This window comes from Protopterus annectens, chromosome 4.part1, assembly GCF_019279795.1.
Source record: "Protopterus annectens isolate FY-2018-M chromosome 4.part1, PAN1.0, whole genome shotgun sequence".
Lineage (NCBI taxonomy): Eukaryota > Metazoa > Chordata > Ceratodontiformes > Protopteridae > Protopterus > Protopterus annectens.
In genome coordinates this window covers 846,492,033-846,514,695 of record NC_056734.1, presented here as the reverse complement: position 1 = coordinate 846,514,695, position 22,663 = coordinate 846,492,033, and the positions used below count along the sequence as shown (strand labels likewise).

The 22,663-nt window shown below is 42.8% G+C and overlaps 1 protein-coding gene across 1 annotated transcript in view; it reads right to left on the bottom strand.

The window, feature by feature from the left end:
* The window catches only part of LOC122801324 (extracellular calcium-sensing receptor-like), a 277,128-nt gene that overhangs the window by 35,560 nt on the left and 218,905 nt on the right, over nt 1–22,663 (bottom strand). Inside the window, exon 9 of the mRNA XM_044070866.1 lies at nt 19,253–19,376. Within this exon, the coding sequence (XP_043926801.1) occupies nt 19,253–19,376 (124 nt within the window). The remainder of the gene's footprint in view (nt 1–19,252; nt 19,377–22,663) is intronic.

Here is a 22,663-nt window from a genome sequence, read left to right as displayed (position 1 = left end):
TATTACTGTTAGTATCAAGAGTATTGAATGTAATGGTATTACACACTCACCAGCATGGATAGGCTGCCTTGCTGTTACACGAGAGGGACCTGCAGAAAAGAGACATTTATTGTCAGTGGGCACAACTGTGCCATTGATACTGTGGGTATGACACAGTTCAGTAGTGCAACAGTTAGCTTCCACAGGTCTACTGATGATATTGAGAATATCACTCTTGCACAATAATTACCAAGACTGCAGCTACAAAACGAGGACACACCTCACACATGCATAACCTAACAGTGTACAGAACGGTCAACTATACACATGGCATGTTACCTGCATGCTCCGTGTCCTGCTGCTGGGTGGCTCCAGCCTCCATCATTACACATGTATGCTGCTGCTGTTGCTGTTGGGCTGGAGCCACAACACTTAGGAGTAGTCCCTCCAGTCTGGTGAGGGGGGGATGTCTAGACACCCCACCACCTGTGGAAAGCTGCTGCCTGTGGATATCCGACGCACGCTGATGGACATTTCTAATTAAATCACTGCAGTGATGGCGTACCTGCTCATATGTCCGGTTATGTGTGCCTATGTCATTTACCCGACGGACCAGGTCTTGCCACAATGCAGCCCTCTTCTGCTGGTTTTGGCTGGTGCGGGAAAAGAGTATTGCGAAATCCCGCACCAGGCTCTGGTGTATCTCTTCCTCCTCTGCAGCGGAGTACACAGGGTTCCGCTGGTGAACCATAGCCCTGAAAAGGAGATGGAAAATATGTCAGCAATATCTGTCAGCAAACTATGGCACACATAATACACATAATACTCGACTGTAGTGATATAACTTAACCACCATATATAGCATCTCTCTGTCTATTGGAGGATACACATGTAAATGACCAGATATCAGTGCTCATCCAACAACTGTGCAACAGTACCTGGCACACTCCATACGACAGACTAGTATACTGCAGCAGTCAGCACACTGGTTCAGGTACAATGCACAACCTCACACTGGGGGTTTGTATTAAGGTACTGTATGGGGAACATTATCAGCCCATGCACTGCACACAATGCACGTTACATATTTCACTGGTAATGCACACTACTCTTACTTACCATACCCCTACCTACACCACCGTGACATACAGGGTAACACAGCACAACATATGGCAATGCAGTATTTGTTGATCGCAATACCTCACACATCTGTCTCTGGCCTCAAACCAAGGACACACACTACCATGACAGACAGACAGTCATGGTGAGCAATCACACCAGTACATAACATACACCCAGTCACTGGCACACTCATTCCACCTCACATATTTCATTCGCAATGTGTTCATGGGTGTGCATTGTGTCTTAGGTAGGTAGTGTGCTTTTGGCCCTGGGCCTACAGCAGCATACTGTTATGCTACCCTGCCCCTTGTGACACATGTGTTATGATCATACCTGCTCCTTACAAACAGTTACACAGGGTGACTCATATGGCATATTACCTATCTGCATAACATTCAGCAGGGGTATGTCTGACATCTACTCATGGGGAGCCTTGCTTCTTAATTCTGTGTGGTTTACTACAGGGTATGTTGTATCTGTGGGTAGGGTCCTGTACCTCCACCATGTGCTCTGTACTGCAGTGACAAGGATGACAGACATAGGTAATTTGTGTTTTGGATGTTGGAGGTGTTACCATGGTTGTTAGACAACTGTCATAGGTGTGACCGAACTATGTATATCCAGCAGTGGTAACCTCTATGTAGGTAGTGTGTGTGTGCTCTGTGGTCTTGTCAGTCACTCTGCATAGGTATTGTGTTTGAGTGCATTGACACAGATACTTGCATATGTCTGTGTCCTTCTCCATATCTGTAGCTGTCATGGGAGGTACATACTGTGTAGGACATTGTGGGGTGTAGAGGGGTACAGTGACCTACATGTCCATAGCTGACACACCATGTCCGCTGACACCTTCCATGTACAGGTATTACAGGAATAGTGTGCCACTGTGTATATCAATGGGGAGCCTATTGTACACTTGTTGCCCCTGTTCCCCCCTGACACATGCAGTGGTGGGCAGGCGTGCACATATGTGGTGGTTACTGGTGTCAGTGTTTTGGAATGGGATATGGTTTTCCAGTATCCACACTGGTGTTCACTCCATGCCTTTGACACCAGGCACCTTTTGCAATACATCTGCACACATGTGCCTCACACAGTATATATATATATATATATATATATATATATATATATATATATATATATATATATATATATATATATATATATATATATATATATATATATATATATATATATATATATATATATATATATATATATCTTGATATGTTTATATCTGTATATATATATATATATATATATATATATATATATATATATATATATTTGTATATATGTATACAATACGTATATATAGATATAGATACATACATATAGATGTGGGGAGAGAGGGAGAGAGAGAGAGACAGAGGGAGAGTGAGAGTGAGAGGGGTGGGACAGAGAGAGAGATAGTCATATACAGACATATCTATTGTCAGTCAGATCTATCTGTATATGTATATGTATCTACATATATCTATATATGTATGTGTGTATTACATATATCTGTACGTACATATTCTACCAATCTCGATGTCTGTGCAGTAAGTGAAACCTGGTTCAAGGCTCCTGAAAGCACACCAGCGGTACCAGGCTATACCTTGTATCATGCTTTTGGCCCCAAAACTAGGGCCAAAACAAAAGGGAGGGGTGTCCATTGTCATGAAGGACACCCATACCTCCAGGTTAGTGGCAACACATGAAGCATCAGAGACCAACCAGGTGCAAATAACCATAGGCAAACCTGCTATACAACTGGTAGCATGTTACAGACCACCCTCCCAATCTCAGGAACCATAGTCAGCCTTCCTGAAGACATTGGAGGATATGAATGTCCCACCACACACCATCATATTGGGAGACTTAAACTACCCTAACATACACTGGGTGCATTATTCTAGCCCAAACACCCTAGCCCAAAGGTTCCCGAATTCACTAAGTCAAATGCAATGGAACAGCTAGTCACCTCTCCCACAAGGAGATAATATACTAGACCTGATCATCACATACATGGTGACAATGTGCTACACACTGGAAGTATACCCCTCACTAGTCACATCTGACCACAGACTAATCACCCTGGATATACATATCCCACCTCCCCCACAACACAAAAGACTACAGTGGGAAACCTGTCACATGCCGACTTTACACTTCTTACATCTGTGTCAATGCACTCAAACACAATACCTATGCAGAGTGACTGACAAGACCACAGAACACACACACACTACCTACATAGAGGTTACCACTGCTGGATATACATAGTTCGGTCACACCCATGACAGTTGTCTAACAACCATGGAAACCACATCCCACAATGCAGACTCCTTTACAAATGCTTTCTACGGACATCTCCAAGAATGCATGGATCATGCAATCCCAAATAAAACCAAGACCCTCTCCACCAAGGGCAGGCGTCCTGTCTGGTGAAACCCAGCCATGAACAAATTGTATAACAACAGAAGGTAGCTACTGCACGACAGAGCAGAATTCCATAAAGATAAGGCATCTCTGATCTGCACTAGTAGAAAGATACGTTCTCTCATACAAACATGCAAGGCCAACAATGAGAGGGATATCACTATGGACACTACAGATAACCACAAGGCCTTCTTCTGCTATGTTAGACACCTGGGTGGAAACCCTCAGATATGTTCAGAGTTAGTTCACAGTGACAAAAGCTACACTGAACACACAGATATTGCCAACATTCTGGCAGACAGGTTCAGTGCAGATTTCTCCTCTCCTCACCCCCACATGAGGAATTACTTATCCCAGCTGACTGTTACCTCCCTGTCATCTCAGATGTCCAGCTGAGAACCGCCCTCAGCAAAGCTGTAAACACAGCATCAATGGGACCCGACGGTATCCAGGTTGCATGCTACTTGAACAACAAGAGGAGCTAAACCCGCACATAAAATGCTATTCAACCATAGCCTTACTACAGCATATGTACCTGGACACTGGCATACAGCAACAGTAGTCCCACTCCACAAAGGAGGCACCTCTACAGACCCTGGTAACTACCGCCCCATAAGCAACCAGCCTGGTCTGCAACGCTATGAAAAGAATCATTATGGAACTCATACACAGAGACATTGGGGATTTACAGACACTTGATCCTACCCAGTTCAGTCAGAGGGCAGATCCTGCCTTATGAACCTGGCTGACCATTTCTAATCAGTCACTAAAGCCATTGACGAGGGCACAGCGGTCCATACAGCCTACCTGGACTTGCCTACGGCTTTCGACACAATACCCCACTCTGGCATCATAGACATGCTCAACAGCTTAAATGTAAATCCATATGTCACAAGATGGGTTGCAAACCGGCTAATGGATAGAAACCCTAAAGTCAAACTCACTGGTGCCATGTCAGACTCAGAGCCAGTCACAAGTGGTGTCCCACAGGGCTCTGTCCTGGGACCGCTCATGTTCGGCATTTATTTCTCAGATGTGGAAGCAAACATGGGACGGTAGTGGCTGACAATGTTCAAAGATGACTGCATACTAGGCGCCATAGTCGATACACCAGCTGACGCATACATCCTACAGAAAGGCCTCATGGAAATTGACAACTGGTGCTGGAGTCATGGCCTTAAACTGCATGCCAAATAATGTATAGTCATACCCTTTCGGACGGACAAGGTACCCACATATTATCACAAAGACAGTAACCCACTGAGTACAGACAAAGTAATCAGAGACCTGGGGACAGTAATCGATACTGACCTCTCATTTGACACCCATGTTGCCAAGGTGGTTGGATAGACTTCCTACCTTGCCCACCTTATCATGATGGGATTCACATCCAGATCAAAAGAGGTCATTGTACCCTATACTCCTCCCTTATCAGGTCCATGACTGTGTACTATGCCCCCATTTGGTATGTACCTCACCTGGCACTTGCAACAGCTAGGGGACCCCATAAGTACGTCACCAGGAGGATCAGGGGTCTCAACAAATGTCATATGTTGCCAGACTAAAGAAACTCATGCTCTATTCCATAGCATACAGCCTACTTAGGGGTGATCTGTGCCTGACGTAAGGCCATGTCCAATCAGGTATTGATGGACATGTTCCACCTCATACAATCCAAATCCATCAGAACCACAACAGCTACAGATTTAAACCTCAGCACACATATGAATAGGACATGCTGTAGGGACAGATCCATAACTCAGAGGCTTCCCATACTGTGGAACAGGATCCCAGTTCATGTTAGGCAGAGACCCTCACTGACACTCTTCATGTGAATTCTTGATAAGTGGATGGGAGATCATAGGTTTACACCAGGGGTCGTCTCTGTGTCACCCCTAGACAGAGGCACAGTAAACTAATGCTATTATGCGGGGGTCTTCACTGTGTCACTACTATACAGAGGCGCAATTTTCTAAATCTATTCTACACACTGTCTGCAGATAGCCTAGTACTAAACTATGACACTGTGAAACTATATATGTCTATGTATTTCTACATCCCTCTATATATATATATATATATATATATATATATATATATATATATATATATATATATATATATATATATATATATATATATATATATATATATATATATATATATATGTGTGTATATATCTATATTGATATGTTTATATCTGTATATATATATATATATATATATATATATATATATATATATATATATATGTTTGTATATATGTATATAATATGTATATATAGATGTAGATATATACATATAGATGTGGGGAGAGAGGGGGAGAGAGTGAGAGAGAGACAGAGGGAGAGTGAGAGTGAGAGGGGGTGGGACAGAGAGAGAGAGATAGTCATATACAGACATATCTATTGTCAGTCAGATCTATCTGTATATGTATATGTATCTACATATATCTATATATGTATGTGTGTATTACATATATCTGTACGTACATATTCTACCAATCTCGATGTCTGTGCAGTAAGTGAAACCTGGTTCAAGGCTCCTGAAAGCACACCAGCGGTACCAGGCTATACCTTGTATCATGCGTTTTGGCCCCAAAACTAGGGCCAAAACAAAAAGGGAGGGGGAGTGTCCATATTCATGAAGGACACCCATACCTCCAGGTTAGTGGCAACACATGAAGCATCAGAGACCAACCAGGTGCAAATAACCATAGGCAAACCTGCTATACAACTGGTAGCATGTTACAGACCACCCTCCCAATCTCAGGAACCATAGTCAGCCTTCCTGAAGACATTGGAGGATATGAATGTCCCACCACACACCATCATATTGGGAGACTTAAACTACCCTAACATACACTGGGTGCATTATTCTAGCCCAAACACCCTAGCCCAAAGGTTCCCGGAATTCACTAAGTCAAATGCAATGGAACAGCTAGTCACCTCTCCCACAAGGGGAGATAATATACTAGACCTGATCATCACAAACATGGTGACAATGTGCTACACACTGGAAGTATACCCCTCACTAGTCACATCTGACCACAGACTAATCACCCTGGATATACATATCCCACCTCCCCCACAACACAAAAGACTACAGTGGGAAACCTGTCACATGCCGACTTTACACTTCTTACATCTGTGTCAATGCACTCAAACACAATACCTATGCAGAGTGACTGACAAGACCACAGAGCACACACACACTACCTACATAGAGGTTACCACTGCTGGATATACATAGTTCGGTCACACCCATGACAGTTGTCTAACAACCATGGAAACCACATCCCACAATGCAGACTCCTTTACAAATGCTTTCTACGGACATCTCCAAGAATGCATGGATCATGCAATCCCAAATAAAACCAAGACCCTCTCCACCAAGGGCAGGCGTCCTGTCTGGTGAAACCCAGCCATGAACAAATTGTATAACAACAGAAGGTAGCTACTGCACGACAGAGCAGAATTCCATAAAGATAAGGCATCTCTGATCTGCACTAGTAGAAAGATACGTTCTCTCATACAAACATGCAAGGCCAACAATGAGAGGGATATCACTATGGACACTACAGATAACCACAAGGCCTTCTTCTGCTATGTTAGACACCTGGGTGGAAACCCTCAGATATGTTCAGAGTTAGTTCACAGTGACAAAAGCTACACTGAACACACAGATATTGCCAACATTCTGGCAGACAGGTTCAGTGCAGATTTCTCCTCTCCTCACCCCCACATGAGGAATTACTTATCCCAGCTGACTGTTACCTCCCTGTCATCTCAGATGTCCAGCTGAGAACCGCCCTCAGCAAAGCTGTAAACACAGCATCAATGGGACCCGACGGTATCCAGGTTGCATGCTACTTGAACAACAAGAGGAGCTAAACCCGCACATAAAATGCTATTCAACCATAGCCTTACTACAGCATATGTACCTGGACACTGGCATACAGCAACAGTAGTCCCACTCCACAAAGGAGGCACCTCTACAGACCCTGGTAACTACCGCCCCATAAGCTTAACCAGCCTGGTCTGCAACGCTATGAAAAGAATCATTATGGAACTCATACACAGAGACATTGGGGATTTACAGACACTTGATCCTACCCAGTTCAGCTTCGTAGAGGGCAGATCCTGCCTTATGAACCTGGCTGACCATTTCTAATCAGTCACTAAAGCCATTGACGAGGGCACAGCGGTCCATACAGCCTACCTGGACTTGCCTACGGCTTTCGACACAATACCCCACTCTGGCATCATAGACATGCTCAACAGCTTAAATGTAAATCCATATGTCACAAGATGGGTTGCAAACCGGCTAATGGATAGAAACCCTAAAGTCAAACTCACTGGTGCCATGTCAGACTCAGAGCCAGTCACAAGTGGTGTCCCACAGGGCTCTGTCCTGGGACCGCTCATGTTCGCATTTATTTCTCAGATGTGGAAGCAAACATGGGACGGTAGTGGCTGACAATGTTCAAAGATGACTGCATACTAGGCGCCATAGTCGATACACCAGCTGACGCATACATCCTACAGAAAGGCCTCATGGAAATTGACAACTGGTGCTGGAGTCATGGCCTTAAACTGCATGCCAAATAATGTATAGTCATACCCTTTCGGACGGACAAGGTACCCACATATTATCACAAAGACAGTAACCCACTGAGTACAGACAAAGTAATCAGAGACCTGGGGACAGTAATCGATACTGACCTCTCATTTGACACCCATGTTGCCAAGGTGGTTGGATAGACTTCCTACCTTGCCCACCTTATCATGATGGGATTCACATCCAGATCAAAAGAGGTCATTGTACCCCTATACTCCTCCCTTATCAGGTCCATGACTGTGTACTATGCCCCATTTGGTATGTACCTCACCTGGCACTTGCAACAGCTAGGGGGACCCCATAAGTACGTCACCAGGAGGATCAGGGGTCTCCAACAAATGTCATATGTTGCCAGACTAAAGAAACTCATGCTCTATTCCATAGCATACAGCCTACTTAGGGGTGATCTGTGCCTGACGTACAAGGCCATGTCCAATCAGGTATTGATGGACATGTTCCACCTCGTACAATCCAAATCCATCAGAACCACAACAGCTACAGATTTAAACCTCAGCACACATATGAATAGGACATGCTGTAGGGACAGATCCATAACTCAGAGGCTTCCCATACTGTGGAACAGGATCCCAGTTCATGTTAGGCAGAGACCCTCACTGACACTCTTCATGTGAATTCTTGATAAGTGGATGGGAGATCATAGGTTTACACCAGGGGTCGTCTCTGTGTCACCCCTAGACAGAGGCACAGTAAACTAATGCTATTATGTACGGGGGTCTTCACTGTGTCACTACTATACAGAGGCGCAATTTTCTAAATCTATTCTACACACTGTCTGCAGATAGCCTAGTACTAAACTATGACACTGTGAAACTATATATGTCTATGTATTTCTACATCCCTCGCTATCTATGTATACACATATGCATATTATATATATATATATATATATATATATATATATATACATACATACATATCTCGATATACATACATATACACGTTAGATATATATATATATATATATATATATATATATATACTCCTTTTTAGTTCCACATATGTATACACACAGTAACGTACTGATGAGCATCCATTACTGTACAACCTACTAGTACATTGCACTACAACCTACATTGCTATGTGCACATAGCTACCTTCACATACATATGTATGTAGAGTCTTCAGTGACAGTTGCATTATGTCCCCGGCCCTATGCACATCTTCATATACATAGATACAGACCAATAACACATCTGGAGCGTTCACAGTATGTAGACTATTATAGTAGTACTTTATATTACCTGTGTTTGTTGCAGCTGTTTGCGTAGGCTTGCAGTTACTTGGCCTGCTGTCAGCCTCTTTGTTTTGTTGTTACTGTTTTTTTTTATTTATTTCTCTTTCTCTTTCTCTTTCTCTCTCTCTCTCTCTCTCTCTCTGTCTCTACCTCCAGAGAGTGCAATGAAAGTATTGAATGTGTGGACTGGGAGTACAGGATGCTTTCACAGGTATCTGCACATGTCCATGTGATGGCCTCTGCACCAGTTGTTAGCCAGCATTTACTAATTGCATGCAGCCTGTTGTGTAGTGATTGCAGTTCTCACTGTGATTACAGGATAGTGCTATAAAAAGGTCTGTTAGGTAGGTGTAGCCCTTTCAGATTATCAGGGTGGGGACCATCCTGGTTTGCTGTGGACACTGTTCTGTGAGTGTAAGGGTTGGTATGGCTTTCATATTTCAGGCTGTGTTGTAGACACAGCAATGCATGTTGTTCTGTAAGCTGAGTATTCCTTCCTCCAGTGTCCTGTTCTCCATGTGTATGTAAACTGACACCTACGACTAGTAATAGTGTGTATATGGGTGTGTGTGCTTTCCTGTGGAGATTGTGGTGTAACTGGTATATAGCAGTGGCTCTTGCAATCTGTTGCTATGGCTTCAATATTTCGCCTTTACATTCACTCCTTGTATGCCTGCTAGGTGCCTTTCCTGTAATGTGCTGCTATGGCTTTCCTATTTTCCATTGACATTCACAGCTTGTAATGCTTGCTAAATCTGTTTGGGCAGCAATTCCTACTATTTTATGATATATTTCTTTCAGCACAATGTTCTTGTATAGCAGTCATGGCTTAGTGGTAAGTCATGCAGACTAGTGTTTCCAAGGTCCTGGGTTCGAGACTGATGGAGGTATTTTATTTTGCTGCTGAGAAAACTACAGGCCTTGTAATTCAGAGTGACTAAGGCACTTTTAAGCAGTTGTAAGCGGGTTAGCGCTGGTTTGCGCGGAGGTCACGCATGCGCACTGCTGCTTAGCTAAGCGCACAGAAGCGCACTCCCGCTTACTACTGCTTAAAAGTGCTTACTCTTGCGCACACCCATGCTATTTTCTTTTAAAGAAAAGAAAATGGGGAGATAGGAAAGTGGTGAAAAAGGGGGCACAAAGAGGGTAGGACAGTAGGAAAACAAGCTCGGGTTTTGCAGTAGGGATGTAGGAAAGGCCCATAGCTGCCCATTTCTTCGTCAGCAACAGCTGTGCATATCTTTGTAATTTGGTGTGAAATTTGAAACCTTCCACCCCTGAGAGAGGTGTGAGGACAACAATAATATTTGTTGTATAGGCAATTGTAATTGCCAGTTTACATGTCCAGCAGACATGTGTGCAAAATGGGCAGCTCTGTATGGGGCATAATTTTTTTGTGGGTACAGAGTGCCCTTTTTTTTTTTTTCAGGTGAAAGTGGTATGTCAGGTACAGGAAGTCGGTATAGCTGGGGAGGTAGGTAGGGGAGGTTAACAGACAAGACAAACAAGACGCATACAGGGGTGGTGTATGACACATGTGGGGGGGTTACACAATTGACGGGGACGGATGTTTGGATATCTCGAGCCCATGAGCCCACAGATGGCAACAGTGGAACTGAGATCCCCACCCATGGGCAGATGCCACTGTGCCTTCACTGCCCAGGACGGGGTTGTGCTGGGGGCTGTGTATGATGGGCAGCAGGCACGCCCATGAGTTGTGCCACCCATGCCTCAAGCTGGCATAGGGGCCCAAGCACAGCGTGCCGGATCTCCCTACGCACCACAGTCCGGACACTACGGAGGGTGAGTGGATGTTCTCCTCTGGCCATGCTTGCAGAGGGGGGACGAGCCCCATCCCCTGCAGCGCTTCCACCCACAGGTGGCACAGGGCCACCGGAGGAGGGTCCGGCCTGGGCACTACTGCCAGGTGCACTCGCCAGCTGAGGTGGGAGAGGTGGGTCTGCTGGAACCCGCCTTCCCTGTCATCCTATGTTTTGCATTATTTAATAACAGTTTGGGTTAGTAACGTGCAATACCATTCACAATTAGTTGTAACAGCATGCATTAGTATTCCCATTAACCAAACACCCATAAATTCAAGCCGTTGAAGAGCAAGCATAACACATGCATAATTTGAACAACAATACACGATCCAACAACATGTAGGGTTGAGTGATGGCAACAGGCCATCAGGTTTGGATGTATGAACAGGGCACATGCATCTACATACATGCAAATATGTATGAACCAACAGGACAATTGTCCAGGGGAGTTAATTGTGAATACACATACCCATTTCACGTGTAATGGATTATTTGTGGTTATAGGGTAGGGTGAAGAAATATTTCATTAACAACTTCAGATGCCTATACATATGCTGTACATTTCTACTAGCTGCAGATATATACACACTACAGGTCTGACTACAGTTTCCTATGTGTAAACTTATGCATGTTAGAATGTTACTGCTACATCAATATACATTTCATTTTTATTCATACACATTCATATCTGGCTCTGTTCAGCTACATCACCCTGCTACATTTGCTTTATATGGCTCTAGACAACTGTGGATGTTTGGTATTTCATGCAACCATACTATCTGCATATTGCAAACTGAGAGCAACATATCCAGATTTTGGGACACACATTGCAGTTTCAGTACTTTTTCCACACATTTTGCTGTTTGGTTGTGCCTGTCACATTCATTTAATTCTGTACTGACTGCAGTATACTTTATTCAGGAGTTATTACTACTTTATTAGTGGATTCATACCTCTTTCTCACACTCTCTCACTTGTTTTATGTTTACAATTCAGGATGGTACTTAATTCTAGGCTTTATTGACATGTTTTACTTTTAGTTATAACAATCCTTTCCAACAGTCTCACTTGTGTCATGTTTCAGAATTTAAACAGGGATATATTTCACACGTGTTTTGCTTGTGTAGCTGTACTTTTCAGCCTGCTGCAGGTTATGTACTATTATATTACAGGTGGAACATCTTTATTTCAGACTTGTTTCATTTTTATTTTTTGGATTACAGGCTGCATCACACTTATGTAATCACACAGTACTAGCAGAATCTCTCTTACACTGTTACTTGCACTTTATATTAATAGGTGACTACACTGCACTCTTTTGCAAGCTGTCATACTTTTATTTTTTAACAGTTACAGGGAGAGAATTACTAACCTGCCTGGTGGCGCAACCGCACAAGCCTATCGGCATAGGCTCGATGATTCACGGAACTGACACCTGCAGCTGCAATATAAATAAAGTAATATTGGAATACACATCTCCATAATATCAGCTAGGTTAACTTTCTACATAAATAATTACATGTAACTTACTCAGTAGTGGGGCGTTGGGCATTTGCCGGGCCTCCTGGAGCCAACGGTTCAGTTGGTCCTGCTTCCGTCTCTTCAGGTCCGCATGGTGGTGACGGACCTGTTCACCAGTCCTTGGTATTCCTGTGGCACTGGTGAGATCATGTCCCAACTGGTCCCACGCCTCAGCCCTATATGCTCCCCGCAGGACCTGGCCCTGCATGAGTTGGGCCTCATGATCATGGACAAGGAGCCAAACCATATATTTGGACTCCTCAATGCCCCACCTCTGTGCTCGGAAGCAACTACCCTCTCCTACACCTGCCATCCTGACTGCAAATCGGTTCCACAATCAGTTATGCTGTGTATTCCTGCCTATGGGGCTTATATATGCCGTTTTCCCCGCACTTATCTGTGATTGGCCATTTTGGAAATGCATCTGCTTCACAAAACCTGCTTTGTCATGCTTCTCTTTCCATTCATTCCTATATATATGCTATTACTGCATTTCTCAGTGAACTGTCATGGCTTAGTGGTTCAGTACTTTGACTATGGTGCATGGTATCCTGAGTTCGAGCCTGGCCATTGCTTTTTATATTTTATGACTGTCTACACAGGCTAGGAGGTGTGTCTGTGTAAAGGCAGTTTTGATACAGCTTGCTCAACGTTGCCCATCGGTTAGCTTGTTGGCGTGGTGCGCAGCTCCGCGCAAATGGGTCACACTGGCTTACGCGCTGTTTGGCTGTCAGCACGCATATTACGCTCAGCTCAGCTACGGGCACACAGTTTCAGCATGTTAGGACTCTGCTCAACCCCGGGCACTCATTTTACACCTGTTAAACCACTGCTCACCTATGGGCACTCATTTTACACCTGTTAAACCACTGCTCACCTACGGGCAGATATACTCAGCTTGTTAGAGTGTAGCTCAGCTATGGGCACTTCTGACATTTATTTTTTTTTTCACACATTTCTTCATAATACATGGCCCATTTCATTACATTTTACATAAAAATAATTTTATACATGTACATATATGTCAGGAAATTGTTTCGTGCTTATTTCACTAAAAATAAAAATTGATGTTGTGGGGGCTCGAACCATGACTGCCTCCTCTTCAGCCAACGTCTCTACCGCTACGCTATTGCTTCTTGGCTTACTTTGCATATTTAGTTCTTATATGCTTTTCCACTGACTGCTAACTGTGGCTAAGTGACGGGCAGGCCCGCGCAAACGAGGGCACTCACGGGCAAACATCTTTAAAACTTATAAAAAAATATATAACATGTTCATTTTTACATTTTACGTTAATAGTCTGTGGGGGCATGTGTTGTGTTGTGCTTATTGACATTTACTCGGACTCTGTCGTGGGGGTTTACTTTCGGGACTGTTACTCTTCTGGGGGCATGTCCGTTTGCAGGGCTTGCCCTATGGACACGCCCCCTACTGTCTTATACGGACCGTGTTAGCCTTAGTTGTGAGTCAGCATGCCCTCATGCATATGCATGGCTTGCTGACGTCACACCGTTTAACTGCAGCCTCTGTGTAAGCCTTATAACTCTTACATGGAGGCTTCGTGAATCCTGCCCAGTGTGATTGTGATGTGGCTTCCCTGGTTCTACCAGTGTATGTATATCCTGTGGTTTCACTGTGCAGCCGTATGACTGTCATGCTCACTGTATTAAAACATAACATTTATAAACAGAGGCGGTGTCTGATGACACAGGTTATCAGGATATACATGTCAGCATAGCTTGAATTGGTATTTTAATAACTGTACCGCTGTGGGTATAATGTTTCTTTCTGTGCTTAAAATAACTATGTCATATCATGGCATATCATTTTATAATACATATTGTCTGTTGTCTGATGTGATATTCCACTAGTCCCCCAAGTACTGTTGTTCTTCCTCTTCTAGTTCTTGATCACATCTTGTTTTTTATCCCATGGCATGTCAGTTTGAGGACAAAACGTTTTTGAGATAGGTCTCCCTTATCCTGGAATGGAAGGTCACAGTTCATGGTTGTTATCATGTCGTTTAGGGCACCACAACAGTAACTATCTGAGTGGTTACCTTATGTGTGTTTTACAGACCATCTCAGATGCTTTGTGAAACCTGAATTTGGATTTCTGAAGCCCAAACACTAACCCAGTCTCTTTCCTTATCAGCCAGTGTACTGTGTTATATGTTTCCTGTGCAGGTGATTGAGAATGGCAAATAGATGCCATTACTCAGACTCCAGAAGTGCAACCACTACAACCAGTAAGTTTGTGTCATGGTTCCTGTTCTGCTTGTATATGTGTGAGATCTGGTCTCATGTACTATGTGCCTCTCAGAATGTCCTTAATAATAGACTTGTGCCATAGTGACCATGTTTTCCATGTAAAACTGTTCTGCACATTTACCAGGAATGATACTGTGATCTGCAGGATTCACTCATCTGTTACATGCCTAGTCTGGTAGCTGATTGTTTGCCATCCCTTTTGGGTGATGTTTCTATCACCCTGTGCACTGACTGAGGCTCATAGGTTCATAGCTTTAAACTAGTCTTATGACCATCAGGTCTTTATAAGCCTATATATGCAATCCAACCAAATTTTATCTGCAAGTACCTTGGACACCTATATGGTCGGATATTTTAATAAGGAGGTAGCTAAGGGTTTTATGTGTGTTTGTGTGTGTGTGTGTGTGTGTGTGTGTGTGTGTGTGTGTCTGTGTGTGAGGGGGTGTGTTTATTGGGGATTAAGGATTAATTTACTTATTGTCAACTTTAGTCCATCAGCAACATGGGGGCCAGACTAGTGGTGAATTTGTGATTTCCCATCCAGTGATCAAAGTTTTGCATGAATAGGGTCAGGGATGCATTCTGATTCACATGGATGGAGATCCTTTGCAACACATATCAGTCTCTTTAGCAAGTTCTATTTATGTCACAGGCAAAGTTCAGGTCCTTGGAGCAAGTGTTTCTGGTGCTGTTTGTTTTGCATAGATCACCTCTCAGTAACCTGTTGGAGACTGAGTACAGAGATAGGCCCTTAAGGTGATCTGTATAGGACAGGGTATTCATACCCTGGATTCTGCTGGTGAGAAACCTTTGATGGGATGAGAACTGTTGCCAGTGCCTGTGTAGGTACATGCCAGAGGGGGCATTGTCTTCAGTGATGGGTCTGATACAGGATGAATAGACTGGCACTATAACTTCCTTGAACCTGGATTCCATACCCTTGCTTATGAGTAAGGGGACATAGAACGAGGTTGTTTTTGTTTTGGCTTCATGAAGGTTGAAGGCCAGATTATTGTTTACGTATGTGCACAGATCCCTAACTACTTGGCAATGCTTAAGGGTGTTTTTTCAGTGGAATAATTAGCTTTGGTGGATGATTTCCCTAAGAACACTGTAAGAATTTGAAGAACTTCAGGATACTGAAAATACTGGAAATAACTGGGAAAATGTCTTTATCTTTTATTTACCCAGATCAGTGCTGAACAAGTGCCAAATATCTCAGTTTCTCCTTTATTTGCCAAATCTTCTTATACCTTTCAGAACAAAAGTCTGTGCTCACATAAGTCTGATAATGGTGGTTTATTTTGTAGGAGCAGCATACAATGGAGGTAGATGTCATCAGTGTCTGAATCAAACCTTTATGTCTTAAATACCAGTGCTAATAAACTAAAATAGACTGAATTATACTGTCCACAGCTTCTGTATTCATAATAGTGCCCATGGCTTCCAGCTTATTTTTCAAGGTGTCTGGAATTGCAAAATTGGGAATGATGGTTATAGAGGTTAGACATATCCCGCAATCCATCACAGTACGGTAGTGTTTTTCTTCACTTGCATACTTTGCCTTAGGTATCACCAGTGTCCACAGCAGTGAATTATTTTAAAATCTGATCCTCATGTTATTTCTAACTGAACAAATAAATGGTTAGACGAACTGGGGAAACAATGATGCAAAGAAGTATCATGTTACACTTTAATAGGCATGCTTCCTATCTTACTGTTCTGTCTTCTCTGCTTTTTTTTTATATCAGTTACTATTTACTGTTGTGTATCAATAAAGAGAGAAAAATACCCTTACTGCCCCAGGAGAAAGACCCTATGCTAATTAATTATTATTTATAAACAAATGAATGTGCACATCACAGCTTAGCTTGCTTCAGTATTTTTTGTGGTAATTTAAATATTTATAGAGAGTAACCAAGGGTAAAGAAGCGATCTAATACAATGCTTAAGTAAAATGGGGATTAATCACAAAATAGAATTTTGCAGCTTTCCATATTTTACATTATTTGCTGATTTATATAAATCAGACAAGAGAACAGAATGTAAAACACATGTTTGTGGCTACTTTACAGATGACATATTGTAATAAAACAGAGTTATATATTATATACCATTATAAAGCAGGCATAGTGACTGGCCAGACATCATGACAAGACAGAATAACAGCAATGACAGAATGCAATAAACACAGACAGTGAGGCGTTTTGCTGGTTCTAGGAGACAAAAGAGCCTATGAGTATAGATAGCAGATAAAAGTGCTGCATCTGTGGGATCAGGCTAATTACATGACTACAAAAACTGGACTATTAATTCAAATATGGACAACAAATGAAAAACATTAACCAAAAGTATTCATGCAAAGATACATATTTTAAATTCAGGATTTAATAACTGCAATAAGACTCCCCTCTGCATATGTATAACAGCTCCAAAACAGGCTTCTTTTCCTTCTTCAAAGATCTGTGGCCCTTTCTCTACACAGATTCCTGGACAAATAGAAAACACAGTGCCTACAGCAGTGACATGATGTATTCCTAAACAGATCTCATTGTACTTTGAATGGGGATATTCAAGTGTAACCTTGTACCAAATATATCATGGTCCTTTATAATTAATGCAAGAGAATGCTTTTTCTTATTTCCATGGTCAGTTGAATATAATATATACTTTATTAGATAGCATTGCAAGCATATTGCTTTATATGACACTGCAGTATTAATAAACATGGAACAAGATTTATTAAAAACACAGCAAGATTTACACGGCTTCATCACCTGGTAATTATGAGGAAAGTAAAGGGTCCAACATCTGTGTACAAATTCCCGTAGGAGGCATTTGAATAATGTACATCAATATGATAAAATTCCATGATAGAGTATGAAAGACGTTTTGGCTTTTTAAGTTTTCACTTGGCATTTTCTGTAAGGAAAAGTTTTTTTTTTTATTGCACATTTATTTCTCCCTTTAGGTATGATCTGTTTTCTTTGTTAAATGTTCGTAACATCACTTTCCCTACTCACACCTGTATTATTTGCAGGCTACCAAGTTTCTACAAAGAAACCTTCAGGGAGTCTGAATGCCTTTCTGGATGGATCTATATTAATTTTGAAGAATGATTCTTATTTCTACTACAAAGTTGGGTAGGTACAGCCTGTGAAGCTTTGTAGTACAATTGGACAATGTAGTGTCATTTATGTAAAATAGTTTAGCTGAAACCATGTTCAGATAATACTGGCCTTTCAAGAAAATAATAAAAAAACTTGTATTAAATGTGGGAGCATTGACCATGCACATCCTGCATGTAGGGGCTGTACCTCACACTGCTTAGCAATTTATTGTAGCATTGAGGTTGCCATTACCAATGAAGAAATGCATGGTGACATTAGCCTGCTTTGTTTTTTTTTTTATTCCCTTCTGTCATTGTACTGACCCAGCACTCCTGTGTCCTGTATCCACACTGGTACCAGACAGCCTCAATAACCTCTCCCAAACTTACTCTGGTGTGTGCTAGGGTGAATTGTGGATCCTAAGGGCATACTGGGGACTTGGCTTCCTTTACATCCATCTGTGGGGTGGTTCTTGATTGCCCTACCCACTCCGATCCTCTTGACAATGTGGTTGTGTCCATAGAGTGGGCATGCAATGGGGACAACATGATGCATTGCCCCATCTATGCAGTAGCTCAGCCATTTTACCCACCACCTCCTCTTTGGACCATGCCTCCTTTGAATGACATCCCTAGACTCCACCAGTGATCATCACAGGAGAAACCCATGTCACCACTCTCCCCTGGGACAGGCATGTCCATCCTTTCCTCCAACTCTGTCAGATACCAGAGATGCTAATAGAACCCAGGTTACCTGGGCTGCAGTCGGGGCTTTATCCCTGTATGGCACTGTAGTGGCTGACATTAGCCTACTTCTGATAATGCAGGAAATAACAGACCCCACAACTCTAGTTTCCGACATATCCCTTTAATAAATACACTAACATTGCCGTAACCACAGTACAAATGCCAGACTTGATTCTACCCACTGAGTTCAAGGACTAGCTGACAGATTATCATTCCAGTATTACTTGAATTCACTTATTAACATCGGTGACTTTTGTCTTTGACAAACCATGTGTTATCAAGCTGTGACTGCCTTGCAATGTTTATGTAGTCATATTAAGACTTTGTAAAAAGGGTTACATCCAGAAATAAGCAAATTGATCCAACAGCATTTGCTTACCAGTCTGATTGTTAATCTCCCCTTTAGAACATGGGATGCAGTCAAAACAGCAGATTGGCTCTCCCCTGCGAACAGCTTTCCTTGTTCCAGGAGGGCAGGACTCACTGCAGACTGATCGTGGGATCTAGGAAGGAGAAATAAATGAAATAAAACACTTTAAATGTAAGAAAAAAAAAAACAACACCTATATGTATGTGAAGCAATGTACAACGTTTTGCTCAGGGTCATCTGCTTTTTTCATTATACATAAAGAGCAGACAACACTGTCTTTATTACTGCCTGGAAATCTGTCAAGCAACTTCCGATTGCACTGCAACCTCACTACTCATAGATATGGAATTAGCTTACCCACAATAATTCTTCACTACCTAAATGTTCTACAAGGAAACTGATTCAGTACTTATTATCAATGCCCACCCCTCCAGGCATGTCTAAAGGTCAGTTTCCTGTGCTTTCTCCTATTAACCTGGTGAACTTGGGCATCCTGAGATAATGTAGCAACTGCCTCATGTACACCAACAATCCTCTCCTCTTACCTTCCAACACTCAGACTTGCAAGAGATGCACTTATATATCCAAATTGGAAGCCACGCACTCTCCAGCCAAGACTGGAATAGCTGGTCAAGAGGAGAAGGTCAACACTTGTACCACACCACATGGAACATATAGCCCTACAGAACACACACCAGTAGTGCCTTCACATAAAACCATAAACCACACACCCACCTTTACAGAAGCTCTCAATAAAAATCTACTCAAGCAGCAGAGACTTCCAAGGCAGAAGTGCACTCGACCATCATAACACAACACTAATGACAAGACACATAACTCTCCTAAACAGTGTGCCACTCAACCAAAGCCCCTAAGGCAAAACATCATGCCCAACACACTAGTCATAGGTGACTCGATAGTGAGGCACACTGATATCCTACTCACTAGGCTGAATGAGGAGAAAGTAACAGTTAGCTGCCTGTCAGGTGCCAGGATCCGCCACATGATGAACGCACTCAGGTCCTTCAACAACAGGTACAAATATGACTCTGTCATTGTACATGTGGGTATGAATGACCTGAGACGTACCTCCCTGAACTACATGAAAAGAGACATGGAGGAGCTCTCGGATTATGTAGTTTAGGCAGGTATGACCATAGCCCTGAGCAGCATCCTACCATCACCCAGAATGATACCACAGTACAAGGAGAAAATGATTGATTTCAACAATTGGCTAAGTTTCTGGTGTCATTCTAAGGGGATCCAGTATCTGTCTGCCTGGGATGACATGATTGACAGACTTCGATGCTTTGCCAGCAATGGCCTGCATCTGTCACCTCTGGGCTTCCAGATACTGGCCAAGGCTCTTGCCACCCCTATAGTGCCTTTTTTTAGGCAATGTTCCAAACACCAAATTACCAGTGTAACAGCTACAAACAAATGCAATCTGAGGGTCATGCTGCTCAATGCTAGAAGTCTAATTCTCAAAATGCACGCACTTGAAGCACTCCTTAAAATGGAGAACATCGACATTTGTGCTATAACAGAGACCTGGTTCAAGGCAGCAGAACCGAAGCTCCAAAGGCAGTAGTGTTTCCATATTCATAAAAGATGCATAGCCCAACATAATGCATCAGAGATACTTCAGGTCCAGCTAACACTGGGTAAGACAGCGATTCAGGTCGTAGCCTGCTATAGGTCCCCAACCATGTCCCAAGATTTGCACGCCACATTCCTAAGCATCCTGGAGAATATTAGGGTCCAACTTAACACTGTCTTACTAGGAGACTTCAACTACCCCTCGATTAACTAGGTAAACTACTCATGTACCAATACACTTACCCAACGTTTCCTGGAATTTATTAATTCCAATGCCCTGGACCAGCTCATTCTTTCCCCCACTAGAGGTAGAACATCCTTGACCTGGTCATTATTAACATGGGCGACCATTGCTCTACACCAATAGTCAGCTCCTCCATGGTTAGATCCGACCACAAACTAATCACCTTGGAAATCCCCCCCCTGCAAAGGTAACCCCCCCCCAAGAAAAATTACTGCTGCACAGGTTAAAACAGTCCAAGGCCAAGAATACAGATTCTATGGGACCTGACAATATCCCTGGTTGTGTTCTTCATGAACTACAGAGTGAACTGTCACCTCACCTGTGTGCCCTGTTCAATCACAGCCTCACTTCAGACTTTGTCCCTACCGAAAGATGCACTGCTATAGTCATCCCTCTCCACAAAGGAGGAGCAACTACAGACCCTGAGAACTATCACTCCATTAGCCTGATGAGTCTGATATGCAAAGCTATGGAACACATCATCATGGACTTAATAAACAAGGATATAGGGAATCTCCAAACTCTGGATCCCACACAGTTTGGTTTTTGTGAAGGGTAGATCATGCCTGTTCAACTTGGTCAACTTCTTTGAGTCAGTCACCAGAGCAGTGGATGAAGACAAGGTGGTTCATACAGCCTACCTTGATCTGGCTAAGGCTTCTGATACCATTCTCTACTCAGGAATCATATAAAAACTCACTAAGCTTGGCAGCAACCCCTATATCACTAGCTAGATTGCAAACTGGCTCACAGATAGAATCCACAGTGTGAAAGTAGCTGACTCCAAGTCAGACTGCCGACCAGTCATGAGTGGAGTCCCACAGAGTTTGGTCCTGGATCCTCTCCTGTTTGATATCTACTTCTCTGAAGTCCAGGCCAACATGAAGGTACTCTGGCTGACAAAGTTTGCAGATGATTGCAAGTTGGGAGCTATTATTAACTCCCCTAGTGATTTGTCTCACTGAGACCAACGACTGGTGTCAGAACTATGGCCTTAAGCCTGATGCCAAAAAATGTGTCATCATCCCCTTTGAGAAAAACCCGGTTCCCATGAATTACTGCATTGATGGTAGTCCACTGAAAACAGAAGGCGTTATAAGAGATCTGGTAACACAGGTTGGCAGCAACCTCTCTTTAGATCACCACATTGCCACTATGGTCAGAAAGTCCTTCTATGTGGCACATCTCATTACTAAGGGTTTTGCATCCAGGAAGAAAGAGGTCATTATCTCCCTCTGCTCTTCCCTCAGTAGGCCAATCATTGAGTACAATGCCCCATTTGGCATATACCTCACTAAAGGTACATGCCAAATTGGGCATTGTACACATGCAACAACTGGAGAGGCCACAAAAGTACCTCACAAAGAGGATCCTAGGCCTTAAACACTTGTCCTATATGGGCAGACTCAAAAAATTCCAACTATTCTCTGTCTCATATCACCTAGTTAGAGGTGATCTCTGTTTGACTTACAAAGCCATGTCTCACCCAGCTTTGTTAGAAGTGCTACATCTAAAGAAATCCCAATCCCTCTGAACAACATGCTCCAGAGACCTCAACCTCATTACCACAATTAACA